At 40.7% G+C, this 14,562-nt stretch overlaps 2 protein-coding genes across 2 annotated transcripts in view; both read left to right on the top strand.

Moving 5' to 3' along the window:
* rpl15 (ribosomal protein L15) overlaps positions 1-14,562 on the top strand; it is a 993,591-nt gene that overhangs the window by 920,500 nt on the left and 58,529 nt on the right. The gene's annotated exons all lie outside the window — the stretch shown is intronic.
* Positions 1-14,562, top strand: part of LOC126383912 (ubiquitin-conjugating enzyme E2 E2-like) — an 84,144-nt gene that overhangs the window by 56,730 nt on the left and 12,852 nt on the right. The window contains exon 4 of the mRNA XM_050034666.1: positions 5,805-5,937. Within this exon, the coding sequence (XP_049890623.1) occupies positions 5,805-5,937 (133 nt within the window). The remainder of the gene's footprint in view (positions 1-5,804; positions 5,938-14,562) is intronic.

Below are 14,562 nucleotides of genomic sequence, written 5' to 3'. Positions count from 1 at the left end.
TGCCCTTGAGTGGGACATTGAGCTCCCAGCTGCTGCTGCTGCAGCAGTACAAGGCTGTGATTGTGCCTGTCTGAATGTGTGTGAGCAATGTGTGCAGCAGGGAGTTGCTGTGAAAGAGCGCAGAGCTCACTAGACTTTTCCTTGCTAAATAAAGGTTTAAAAGCGTAATCTGACATACTCCCGGCCCCAGGTGACTGAGTACGCTGTTGTTTCTCTGTGATGTCCTAACAAGTTGTCACATTATGGCTACTATCTCAGCCAAAACTGACAAACACCCACTGAGTTCAGCATTATTCAGCATTTCTGTGCTAAATTGAGACTGCAGAGCAGGTCTGAGTTTTTCTGTTAGCTGAGCTCTGAGGAAACGCAGCAAACCTGTGTAGCCACCAGTGAAAGCTCCTCTATTGTGTGNTTTTGTGTGTTGTGTGTGTGTGTGTGTGTGTGTGTGTGTGTGTGTGTGTGTGTGTGTGTGTGTGTGCCTGAGTAAAAATAGTTTTCAGGAAGAGCTACAAAAGAGATGGAAGGGAGGGACGGGTGAAAGGTAGTCTGAGATGGTGGGGTCGGGTGCATAGTGAGAGTAAGATAGTATTGAATTTCAAAAGGAGTGTGTGTGTATGTGTGTGTATACACTGACTGCAGGGATGCAGGGATATATATATATATATCTAAGGTCTTAATATCTGAAGCAAAACCTAATTAATTGTCTCTATCCATACGATCCTGACTCTGTCGATTAAATTTTAAATTATACAGACATTATTTTGCATAAGATTGCACTTGCAGTCTAATTTTAGGATTCTTTCACCACAGAAATGTCAGCAAAGTAAGACACTGTAGACAGTTTGTGGTCCTCAAACCTAGAGGTGTTTAATCCTATATCTAAAATATATTCCAAGGTTCTGATGCTTTTCTCCTGAAAAAGTAACTAAAAACCTTTCTTTAGTTTATGCAGAAAATATGACAGCCTAAATTAAATCCAAACAAATGATGGCCAAAAAGACTTTCTTGTAACTTAAATTGTAAAAGAGGCGTGTGTAATTCAATGGATATTTTTCTTTGAAGGTGCATCAACTTCCAAGTACGAAAACTTAAATAGCCCCTATTTAAATCATTGGGTCTCCCAAAAGTTGTATAACTCACTAATAGCCGAATCAAGAGTATTATTATCTTGCTGTAAGTCATGTGACAGAAGGAGGCGGGGCTAAAGGAAGTGCTGGTGCGCTTGCTCCATGGATGGGGAAGATCCAGGTTATGTTTTAATTCTAAACCTGTTCTGAAAGAACTGATGAAAGTATCGATAAAGAACAGAACAGATAAGGAGTATCGATAAGGGGAGTAGCATCCCACCGATACCCATCCCTATTTTGCACCAGTTGTTTTTTAACGTAAAGCAAACATTTGTAATCTGAACATTCATATCTGGTGTGAAAGAATTGGACCAGTATATGTACTGAGTGGGATATTGTACTAAAAATAAATGGCACTGATTGCATCCAACTACAAAGTGCGAGCAGGATATAAATGTCTTCTTGTGTGGGATGGGGTGGAGCACAGCATGCTTCTGGCTATTTAGGGGATGTTCATATTTTTGTCTTGTTTTTTATTTTTTGCCTTCCTCAGTGAAAATAAACAACCCAGTTCAGAAGGGAAAATCCACCTTTTACAGTTGATGTGGTCAGTTAATCTTTTTATTTTTCAGTGGTCATTTCTTACAAAACTTCACAGTTGCAAGGGAGCTAAAGGATACAGAAACAGTCTCATCTTAATTATAGAGCTCCTCTAGCAGGGTGCTCTTAGTGCTCCAGGCTCATTAATAATGGCTCATAGTGTTGAAATTGACACCGTGGGAAATAGCCGGGTTCATCATCGCCATGCAGCCTTCATTATGTACAGCGCTCCTTTCCCCTCCGGCTTGAGTTTTGGTATATTCGAAGCAGATCCCAGATTCTTAAAGATAATTCCCCAGCAATCAAACATAAAGACAGTCAAGTTTAAAGCTGGTAAGAGAGCATACCCTGAGGGGAATCATGGAGGTGTGCGCCCTCCATCATTTTGACAGGCCTAGGCAGGTGGTAGAAATATAGATCCTTCTCTACTGGATCCCAAATCTGCCCTCCTGTCGGAGCGGCTTGTACCAGGCTGCAGAAACAGAAAAAGGAGGTGCTGCTGGCAGAGCTCTAAACATTTCCAGATGCTGCAGACTGAACTGTGGGAACTTTGTGGAGAGAAAAATCAGTGGTTGGCCAAAGAGGCCTAGAGGATGATTTTAAATGTCTACCTTGCAAAAGGATTTTACTAATAGTGGGTTTTTCGAGGTTTTTCATTGGTAGTTTGTGGATTGAGCTCACCAACAGTTGCTCTTATGTGATGATATTCATTAAAATAAAAAAGCCTTGTGTAACAGACTTGACTTTGTGGTTTGTCACAAAGGGTACATTAAGTGTAATAGAGGAAATAATAAAAGCAATAATCATTGTAATAAAAGCTGTGTGTGTCACTTAGAGTTTTATTCCTTTCTGTGTAGAGAAGACCATCGTAAAACACTTAAACGCTCCACAGAAACCTTTTATTATATTACTAATAATAATACTGTGTATTCACATAGCACTTTTTGAAAAACAGATGTTCACAAAGTACGTAATAAAAGCTGCACAGCAACAATAAAACTGTAAGTGACTTAAAAGATAGAAATTAGTCAACTAGATTCTAAAATTCTTGCAAACCAGCATTACATGGCTCGGTAATGAAACCAATGAAACCACCCTTTGAAAAATCTTGTTTTAGCTGATGTCCGGTGATTTAACCTCTCACATTGTTGCAGTGAAGTGCACTGTGACATCACTGTTAGATGTGGTTTCAGATGCATCACAGCATCAGCACTGTTGGCTGTGGTCAGAGGTTAAACAGATGTAAAACTCGACAGGTTGGTGAAATGCTGCTTTTAAACAGCCAAGTTACTCTTTGAACAACAGGAGTTGCTGCAAATATTAACATCACAGTTTTGTAGACGTTCAGCTGGAAGAGGTTTTGGTTCATCCATTTTATTCAGTGTCTCTGAGACAGCTATGAAGAGCTCACAGTCTCAAATCCAAATTGTTAGGCTTCAGAAAAACAGTATAACTGGTATCATCTGCACATAATGGTAGAAAATGTCACACCAGCTGATGTTATTCCAGGGCAACTTAAAAGTAAAAAACAGTGTAGGACCAAGTATGGAGCCTTGAGGCACACCGCTAGACACTGTGAGTTAACAGAAGGAAAATAGATCACAATTGTGACCGAAAACCGAGTGGTACAAGAAAAACAATATTAGCGCAGAACTACTGACATGACCCACTGCCTTCATGGGCTAAAGCAGGGTTGTCAAACATTTGGCCCGGGGGCCAGAACCGGCCCACCAAAGAGTCCAGTCCGGCCCACTGTCTGACCCTGCCTAATAGTGATGCAGTTGTGAAGGCTAAGAGGTGCCAGGTTTCAGGAGCAACAGTGAGTAGCTTTTTTCATGTAACATACTGCCTCAGAGGCTTTTTACAGTTCCTTTCTTTCACTTAATTTTGCTGTGGTGTTGTCAGGATTATTACACAGGAGTGGAAGTGTATAGGAAATTGCACTTATTCATCTGGAGACATCACAGGCTGTTTGTCATCTGTCTTGTAAATGGATTAGCATTTTTAAAGTGTCCTTCTTTAAACAAAAAGAGGGACAATGTTGAAGTGTTTGTTATTTAAAGGATATTATGCAGTGGTTTTACTGGACCAGCCCAACTGCAATAAAATCAGACTGTATGTGGCCCATGAACTAAAATGAGTTTGACATCCCTGGTCTACAGTGTCTGTCTCACCAGTCACAGTAGTGTGATAATTGGAAGGGTTGCAAATCAGAACTTTCATCACGATACGATATTTCCTAATATAACAAAGTCTGAATTCAATACGATTAAGTTCGGAGGTCTGTGATCAGTGTGAGACAATATCAGTAAATATCCTCATTCTCTTTGTCTTGGCTACTTGCCATTGCATTGCGTGTTTAGGAAGGAGGTGTGCTCGGACAGAAACAATGACACAGATACAGACGTGACATGGGAATTTTAAAATAAAGGCACAACTTAAAAATGACAATATGTATTAATGTTCTCACTTTGCAAAGGCTGGCTCAGTGATTGTCCTTTACCCAATCTCACTTGAGGTCACTGTAGCCAAGAGAACATGTATTTTGAAGGCCAGGTGTCTATATTTATGAAGATTAATTAGGCTGTCCAATCTAGTCTAATCTCATCTAACTGATATTGAATCATTGATCATTAAATCCATAAATCAATCCAGATCAATGTATTGCTACACTGCCAAAAATTAGTGGAAGCCAGATTTTAAAATGCATTGTTTGATTGTAAGTCTTAATGGAGCCACCTAGAAACCACTTTTGGCGAGATTTTGGGCATGAAATGCAGTTTAGAGAAGGGTCGGTAGATGCTTTGAAGCTGTGGGTGGAAGTTTGGCTTTTGAAAAGTGGATGAACATGTGCTTGTTTTAAGTATTTAGGCTCAGTGCCAGAATAAGGACAGCTGTTACAATAATAAAATCTAATAATAAGAAAATCAATAAAGGCACAAAGGGACCACAATGGAAATACGCCTTAGGGCTTTATTGTTATCTTGACTTTTTCTTTCTTGACTGAGCTGGTGTTTTCATTCTGAAATAAAAAAAATTAATAAAATCAATCACCATATTTTGTCGTCTACCCAAGTCTGGCAGTGCTGTTCTACAACCATCGGTATATAAAAATCTACTTGACACATAAACATAGATTTCTCCATCAGTGTCAAATCAGGCCGCAGCCTCGTGCCGAGCAGAGCGATTTATCGGCCCTCTTGTCCCCCGTTGGCCCCGGCACACTATCGCTCTCTAGGACTATTTTTATCCATCCAGGAGAACATGTCGGCATCCTTTCCCCGGCCCGCTCCCATAATTCCTCTCTGTGTCCAAACACGCCGACAAGAAATAGGTCTGCAGTGGCCCGGTGCTTTACAACAGGCTGCTGTTTCACATGAACAACTCCACTCACACTCTCATCTTACATTTATGTACCTCACACATGCTCTCACTGACTCGGCCTCCTTCCCTCTTCCTCGCTGGCTTTCTCTCTCTCTCTGTGTAAATGATGAAAGTAAAAGTAATACAAGAAACCGACAGGGGCATCTGGCCTAATTCCAATAGAAAATGGAATTGGATTAGTGCCTCTCTTCTCACAGCTGTGCGTGTGTGTGTGTGTGTGTGTGTGTGTACATGTGTGTGTGTGTGTGTGTGTGTGTGTGTACATGTGTGTGTTTGTGGCGAGAATCAAGGCAACAATGGAGCCCAGCAGCAGCCAGCTGCCCAACGGTGAATCGCTGATGAACAGTGAGGAAACAGAGCCGCTGCTGCTGCTGCTCATCACCTTCCTGTTAGTGTGCGTGTGTGTGTGTTTGTGTAGGGGGGGTTGTTTGGTGTGTGTTTCATGCTTGCCCGCATATCCCAGACAGATCAGTCATCCACATGACATTGATCATACTCATCATTTCTCGTAGCTTACAGATGCAGCCTTTGTTATTTACACAGTAGTACTGTTGCATAATCTTAAAGAACTTTAAACGGCAGCTGTGTGCGGCTGATTTAACATCTGATAATCACACACTATTTATTCAATCCCTCGCTGCTGCAGAGAAAATTGAGTTACACGATTAGAGCGTCTCTTCCTCTCTGAACGCCTGCTGGTAGATTAAATTTCTCCCGTTTTCTTCCTTCTCTTTTTTGTTTTTGTGATTGTAGTGCCGGTCCCAAAGGAGACAACATCTATGAGTGGAGGTCGACCATCCTGGGCCCTCCAGGCTCCGTGTACGAGGGTGGAGTGTTTTTCCTGGACATCGCCTTCACACCAGACTACCCTTTCAAACCACCCAAGGTGAGTGGCGCCCTGCAGCTATGCAGCGCCGCCCCCCGCTCCTTCACCCAGAGCTTTTGAACAATGTCACTATTGTCCCAGCAGGCTGTCAGCGCTTAACCCTGCTGTCCAACAACAATGACTTGTTTAGACTTTTTCACCTACTGCACGTTGACAAAATAACGGGTGACAGCAGCACAGAGAACTGAAGCTGGTCCAAAGACAAATGATGGGTCTATACTTTGTTTTTTGGGATATTCCTGCAGTATGATGTTAAAGGAACAGCCAGGTGTCGGTCTATATTTTCCTTATTTTTAACAAGCCTTGTCTGAAACACTCCAACAGACATTCCTACAGAAGCTGTTCATTTCATAAACCAAAACTATGGTGACCTTTCTTTCCATAACAAGATCTACTTTTCTGCAGTCAAGAGCACATGTAGATTTTAATAATGTCAAGTGAGCATAAATATTGTTTAAAACGCAGTTTCAGAATGACAGTATGCAGATTATTAGCACCAGTGTATTGTATTCTAGTGGAATCTAGTGTATAAAATATTCATTGATGTCATTCATTGGTTTGTGGACTTCCATTTGAAGCCTTGACTTTGACATTTTTGCCAACGCCATCTTGGATTTTTGGCGCCAGAAGTAACCAGAGGTTAATGCTAATGCTAGGTGCTCGCTTGTTCAGCACGGTGCATATAAAGCTATGATTAACTGTGATAATGCTGATGCTAATTTTTGCCGGTGAAACACAAGCTTGAAACCATTGAAACAAAATATACTTACTGGAAAAACTAAACAGTCAACTCCTTTGAGGGTCTTATCATAATAATAAGCTTTGTTTATATAGCACCCTTCAAAACACAGTTACAAAGTGCCTTTCAAAACTGAATAAAAGACAAAGCAATAAGATAAAAGCAATAAATATAGAATACATATCACAAAAAATGCAATAATAAAGCAGTTGAATTCACCAAAAGGCAATTTTAAACAAGTAGGTTTTCAGAAGCGATTTAAAAGATAAGACAGAGTATGCAGCCCTGATCTTCTCAGGCAGGTCACTCCAAAGTCATGGAACTCTGACTGCAAAGGCTCTGTCACCTTTGTGAATTAATCTAGACCTTGAAACAACAACAAAAGATGCATCTGAGGATCTCAGGGTGCAAGAAGGAGCTGAGGACAATAAAAGATCTGTTATATAACTTGGATCAAGGTCTCTTTGCACAAGGAATTGCAATAATCTAAACAGCTGGTTATGAATGCATGAACAACAGTTTCCAGATGTTTGTTGGAAAGGAATGATTTGATTCTCGGGATATTTCTGAGATGCTGGAAGCCGGATTGAACCACTGAATTTACATGTTTGTCTAGACTGAGGGTTTTACAATACAAGGAAACGCTGAACTTGACCTTTATAGACAACCAAAATGTTACAGTTAAGGACGCATTCACACTGGCGCTATTTGGTCCGCTTTAAATGAGCCCTAATCCGCTTCCACGGATAGTTCGGTTCGTTTGGAGTGGTGTGAACGCTCATTCGAACTCACTTAAAAACTGGAGATCTTGGTTCACTTGTAAGTGAACCCTGGTGCGGTTCGCTTACAGTGGGAAATGCAAACGGACTATCCAGCGAACCAAAGAGAGGAAGTGACGTAGAGAGCAGAGCATTTTGGTTAGAAAAAAAAAAACAAAGCCAACAGCGCGAACCAGGAGAAGCAGAGGTAAGAAAAGAAAAGGTTGGAAGATGTCTCGTGGGCAGACGTGGAGTAGTGAGGAGGTGCAGGCGCTACTTGATATATGGTCCATTGTTTTTGTGGTGACCAAGCTGGCGAAAGGTGGATGGATTTCCGTTTTCGGTCCTGGCCAGTTGATGAGCTGGGTTTTCTTCTTCCTCATGCTTTTTTTCTTTCTGGTCAGTGGTCATTTCGGGCAATACCGCCCCCAAACGAGCAGCTGTTGTAACTGTGTGACGTTTTCCAGGCGGTTTGGTCTGCTTTAAAAAGTGCGGTGTGAAAGTGAACCAAACCAAATGAAGGACCACTGAAATAAAGTCAGCTACGGCTATGCCTATACCTGAACCTGGGTTTACGCCATGGTTATGTTACTTAACCAGCTTATTGCCTTGGCAGCAACTTGTCAACAGCCACCTGTCACTTCAAGCAGCCATGTCCTTCGCTATGCATAACTTTAATAAGATTTAAACAGGTGAGTTATATAAAAATTCACCACTGGTACAGTCGTCATGAACAGGTAAATTAGCTATAGAGATGGATAACTGTTTTTTTGTACCAGACTGTAAACATATTTATTTGTGCTGTACAGTTGGGCATTTAAACATGGAGGTCTATGCGGATTGACTCACTTTTAGAGTCAGCCTCCAGTGGCCATTAGAGGAATTGCAATTTTTGGCACTTTCACAGTTACTTAATGTTTCAGCCCCGGAGGTTGCTGATAGGAGGGTCCTTGATACAATATTATTGCGATTTTAAATATGCTGTGATATACTGAGTATTACTATAAAATATATTGTGATTTATTAACTTTTTTCAACTGGAAATTTTGTCAACATCTGTTTTATCTAATAAGATAAAGTTTTCAGTCTCTTTATCTCTCTTAAGCCATTTTTGCAGCAGCAGCTAAATGTATCTAGTGGACTGAAAAAGCAATATCTGATATTACTCTAGTAGGCTACCTAAAGTTTAATTTGTATTTGTAATATTGATCATTTATACAATGAAAAAAAGTTACAATATTACCACACAAATGACTGTTATGCTGTGAGCTGCGATAAAAGTTAAGATTAAAAAAGCACGATGCAAAACTTATCTAAAAGGGTTTTAATTTAATTTACTGGAATATAACTAAACTGATATGTTTTGATCAAAAGGCCAAGACAAGAAAAATCAATTAATTATTAGTCGCAAAAATTAATAAGTCACACATATATATTTCAATTTAAAAAAAGGCTCAGAAATCTGCTAAAACTCGTTCTAGTTTTTATCAAATGAACAGGAGGAAATAGTACATTTGTTGGGGACTATTTTCAGCTGTGGATTAATCCACATTTGGTGCTGTAGTATTTGGGGCAGCAGGACGGTGTGTGGGAGTCAAAAATAAACTACAGTGTGTGTTTTTGTGGTAATGAAGGCACATGTGGTGTTAATAGTTCTTGGACAACAATGGAGCTCTACGGCTCAGAGGAAGATCTATCAGGCCTTGATACACACACAATACTTGTTAGTGGAAACATTCGCTGTTTGTTCGGCTGTGCTCGTGGGATTTGCTGACAAGAAGAAAAATATAGAATATGACAACATGTAACCTTTAACTTTCTTGTTATTGTGTCCCCTTTTGATATGCTCGCATTCAGCAGCATTTGGCTTCCCTCCAGTGAGGCTGTGGGTTTGTGGGTATGTGTGTGTGTTCTGCTGATGCAAGTCCGTGTCAGTATTTACACATTAGACTGGCTGACAGCGGTTGCCACCTCTCTCGGTTTGAGACATGCCTCTGAAATATCCCTCGGTTTTGGTTTCGAGTCTAGAAATACTCGCTCTCTATCGGCTATTTGGAGACAAATGTTGTTAAAATAAACTAAAGAAAAATAAACTGTAAATATTTTAAGATATGCACAATATTTATCTTGTTTTAATATGGAGCATTCATCACGGAGAGGCACTCGGCTGGCTGTGGGTCATGGCCGAGAAATGAAAGAGAGTTGATAGCAGCAACAGAACAGACTTTGATTGAGATAGCATGTGTGCAAAGCTTGTGCTGAGGCTGATGCTCAAGGAAAAGTCAGGCAGTCACCACATATATAAAGATTCTGATTTAGTTCTGGAAGATGATTAAAACTTTGTTGTTGCTGTTGCTTATTTCATTGTGCCAGGGAAGACATCTTTATTATTAAAAATAACTGAACTGTTTTATGGTCAATGCAGCATGAACAGGCATAAATTAAACCATACACATTTATGAAGCAACTTTCTTTTTCACTATATTAATCATAACCCCCTTCTATTATCTGTTTTATATAGCTGTGAAAACATCAACAGATTTCTCCTTCAGACAACTGTTCAAGTTTCTTGCCAAAACAAGACTAACATTACATTTGAACACATCATTTTAACAGTATAATTACAGCCAGTACTTGGTTTTACTGAATAGAGCTTGAACGCATCACAGTGTAACTCAGTGCAAATCCTCCTTTAGCTGTTAGTTTTGCACACTGACTGCTATCAGTTAACGTTAACTAGCTCTCCTGCTGATTGCAACACAGATTTGCTGTTCACAATGTAACATTATCAGGGAAACAATAGGGTGCGTTCCCTGAGGCTTGGATCGTGAGTTTACTGCGTCCTTTTTCCTGAAGGTGCCCTGGCGAAAATCTCTGTTCATCCAAAGGGTTTTATACTGTCCTAGCAACGCAGTCATACTGGAGCCGTGCTTGTTAGCCTCTGCGAAATTAATGTGACACAACAGGAATACATCAGTCACTGCCGCTGGTTCATTTTATGCTGATAGCAGTCAACAAGGCCGATATCAGCTGATACAGATGTTTGGCCTATAAGTCGGTGCATCCTCACTTTCCCTGCAATTATATTTGAGACTAGACATGTACAAACACATGAACATATAGGTTAGTTGAACTTATATCCCTTGTCCAACTTTGATCTTTTCACGTCTCCCTAAAAATTTTCAACAAGACGAACAACATCTGCAATTGTAAATTTGGGCAAAGATATAAGTGACTGGGAGAAAATGCGCTGTCCAGGCTCCATAGTAGCAGTTCAAACAGCAAAAGATCATACGAAAGTAGTGACCAGACGTGGGGATTCCCTGCTTCTGGTCACGGTCACCATTTTGTGAAATAGGCCTGTTGCATATCCATGGTTGGAGACTGGCACCAGCCACGAGCCAAATGCTGGTAAAATGTGCAAGTAGCTGCTAGATTTGCTTCACTCACCAGTCTGAAAAAGCAATAGTAATCTATTGAGTGGCTGACAGCCACGAAAAAACTTAGTTTCGAGGCCTGTCACATAAATTGCTGAAAACCGTGTCATGCCTGTTCGGTATTATTTTCTGTGCTATGCTTGCAAAGTCTTAGTATCAAAGCTCTAAACGTTTTGGATACCCAGCCAATCTTTAGTCTCTAATTTCTCATATAAACTATAATTTTGGTCATTTTAGACTATTTGAGTAAAGTTCGTACACAGCTGCTCTGTGTTGAGACTAAATTTAACACTGCATTTGGAAGTTTGGTTAATTCTGTGAAATTAAAAAAAGCGTTTGCTAAGAGAAACTAAGGATGCACAATAATATTGGCTTGTCATCGTAACGGCCGATATCAGCTTTAAAATGAATTATTGGAATCGGCCAACATGCTGAGAATATCGGTACATCATCAGTATAGACCAATATCAGCTTTAAAATGAATTATTGGAATCGGCCAACATGCTGAGAATATCAGTACATCATCAGTATAGACCAATATCAGCTTTAAAATGAACTATCATAATTGGCTAACATGCTTTTTCTTATTTTGCACAATGAATAAATATTACATACGTTGACAAGTATTGAATTTCATGTCTCCATCTGCAAATGGGCCGTCGTCATAAGAGAATGCATGTATTATATGATGTTAAATCTGCTACAGAAGAGACTTGACGACCACAAAAATTAGGAAGGGAATAAATGGATATATCAATATTAGCATTAGCTATCGGCCGAATGAGTTGTTACATATCTGATACCAGCAAAAAATCCAATATGGTGCACCCCTAAGAGAAACCTTTTTATACAAAGTAAGAAGGTTTTTATAGGAAAACCTTTATACTCCAGTTTTGCTTTAAAAAGAAGAAGCTGCAGACTTGTGTGAATGACTTCCTGATGCTTTCCTAATAACTAGTTGGCAAATGTCTCCCATGCAGCCTATTATGCTGCGTCCACAGTGATAATTTAAGTAAATGATAATGTTGGATGTGAGTCATTTCTGCCTCATCTTCTCACACATTCAGCCACTAAAGGGAGGCAACTGTATTTATGGCAACACTGACACGTTTAGGGTTTATTTTGTTCAGTAGAAAAAACATCTAAATTCCTCGATGTTAAAAGATTACTGGTATCAGCAGTGGAATTCCAGCATATTTTAAATAATGTCCTAGAAGAGAAAAACAAGTGGCTTCCTCTACCTGCAGACTGAATAAAACTCCCTCTGCTGTGGATTAGATTTGAGGTTTGATTGGCCATTTCATGCTGAAAGAAACTGGAATGTTTTTACGACAAATCAGGTTTATTGTGAATTTTGTCGCAGCCTTGGGTATTTAATTTGCAGTCTGGTGCGAAACGTGACTCCCAAAAAGCAACAGTGTTCTCCTCGCTCCCTCCTGACCAGCTAAAACTGCCTCCTTCCTGGCAATCCACGCCGACGGGGAAACTGAGCTCGTCTTAACTCTTGGCCTCCTGCTGCCTTGTTTTTCCAGTCTGGCTGTGAGCTGTGCCATCCAGCAGCTCACCGGCTCACAGCCACCAATCCGACAGCTGCAGCTGCTCACTACACTGGCTCGCTCTCTAATGTTGGGATGATAAGGCCAGTTAAGGCTGACACCGATACTCTTAGATGGAGGTTAGGGGAGGCACGGACGTTAATTCAGTATTTGTATTTTGGTCTAACGTGAGTCCATTCCAGGGCCTGTTGAGCAGAACCACCCAGTGACAGGATGAGAGATTAGACTCCTCCAACTAACATTATCCCCCTCTATCAACTCTAATTTCCTCGTGGCTTTGAACTCAATTCTGCTGCACACTTTATCTCCCTTTGCATGATATCATTCTCATTCTCAAACTGTTTAACGTGCCATGAAGCACCATAAAGTCGAGCTCAGACTCGGGGATGATCGGCCATTCAGTACATTTCCTCTTTTAAAGTGAACCTTTCTGTTCGGTCTCAATTAAGATTTGTCATGATGACTGCCTCGTCATAAAACTACGGAGCAGTTCAGCTGCTTTTCCTTCCGTTTGCCCAAAATAACTATTAAATGTGGACACATTTAATGACATCCACTGTGACATGACACACATTTGTCAGCTGTCAGAGAGTTTTGATACCATTTTGTTTCAGTAGACCATTGTGGGCATTTCTGAAATCGGAAAATTCCATGATAGTTGTATTATACGATTTATAGGATTTATGCATTAATGCGATGGAGTGCCTTGGTTTTTGAGGTGCTTATGTGACGCTCCCCGACCTGTTATTTATCCTGTTCTATTTCTTTAATGCAGCAGGTGTGGGTGGAGGGATTGTCTTTGTCGGGAGCACCTGGGCCCGGTGCTCTCAGGCTATAAATACCCTGTCACTCTTCCTTCGTTACTTTCACATTTCCAACACCCCACACTACACGCAGACTCATGCTTTCACCATTGATTCTACTGATGAACACATTGCATTGTTACTTTATTTTGTTTTTGGGTTTCCTATGTTTAAAATTATTATTTTTATGTAAATAAATTATTAATTATTTTGCCTCCAGACTGCGTCTTCCTCTTTTTCGTCATGGCTTTAGAGCCAGGTCATGACAAATACTATACTGAATTAGCTTACGGCCGACTTTGTCATCTGCACATGCTCCCAGAGGAGGAACTGGCGGATATTCCTGTAGGCATCATAGGTGGCTGCCTCGAGGGCCAACTATAGGGGGGCGCCAAAATTGCACCTACAATAAAGGCATTCAAAAAAACTGGACTAGGCGCCGATCACATTATTTTTACAAAATCGGAATCATTAATAAAAGATCGAATCAAAACAACAACGGCCAGGTTTTTCATCTATGTTGTTCATTGTTGCCTCCGCTTTCCAATGTATAAAGTGTGGCGATCCTGTATATTTTATATTTGACAATCAGCTGATGGCTTGCTCACCTCCAGACACTGAGGTATCTCCAGACACACCCACTGGTGCTTTCGGCCAGTGGGATAGCTCGATCAGCTGAGCCCAGGTAGACCGGCCCCTACATTATGCCGCTCCTGGCAGTATGGCGAAAGTCGTCGGCGAGTGAGAAATGAGCCAGAAGTCCTCTACGTATTCGGCCTACCAAGGCATTTTACACCGCTCAAAGTCCGCGAAATAGGTGCACTTCCCTGTGGAATATCATCCATCTGGCCACTGGCCTCAACTCAGAGATTCCGCCACGGATATCAAGGGATCCTACGGAGCCTCCGAGCCCGAAACAATGCCGGAGCGTTACGGCATTCACACATGGTGCCGTGAGTTGGCAAAAGTCAGGGGTTACTTTCCGTTTCGTTATTCCTTATTTGGAACCTTCGGGTCGGGTTGAGTTATTGTTTTGAAACTGAACAGAGTCAGAGCAAACAGTGGATTTTCTTTACCTCCTTGTTTACGAGAAAACCTGGGGTGGAGTTTTCTTTTGTTTAGCGAACTGTGTGGATTGAACTGAACTGAACTGAACTGTGATATGTTATTTGGAAGTCCCGGAGTGGAGTTTTTTGTTTGAACTGGATTGAACTGACTGAACGGAACATTTCTTTTCTTTGGTGAAAAAAATATATACTTTCTTGAAACTGACTACAGTTGTATTTGTATTTTTGAAAATTGAGTATAATTCTTTTGTTCTACAGAAACCAG

This window comes from Epinephelus moara, chromosome 22 (genome assembly GCF_006386435.1).
Source record: "Epinephelus moara isolate mb chromosome 22, YSFRI_EMoa_1.0, whole genome shotgun sequence".
Classification (NCBI taxonomy): domain Eukaryota; kingdom Metazoa; phylum Chordata; class Actinopteri; order Perciformes; family Serranidae; genus Epinephelus; species Epinephelus moara.
Note: the sequence above shows the minus strand (reverse complement) of the source record. Positions and strands in the feature narration are given on the sequence as shown.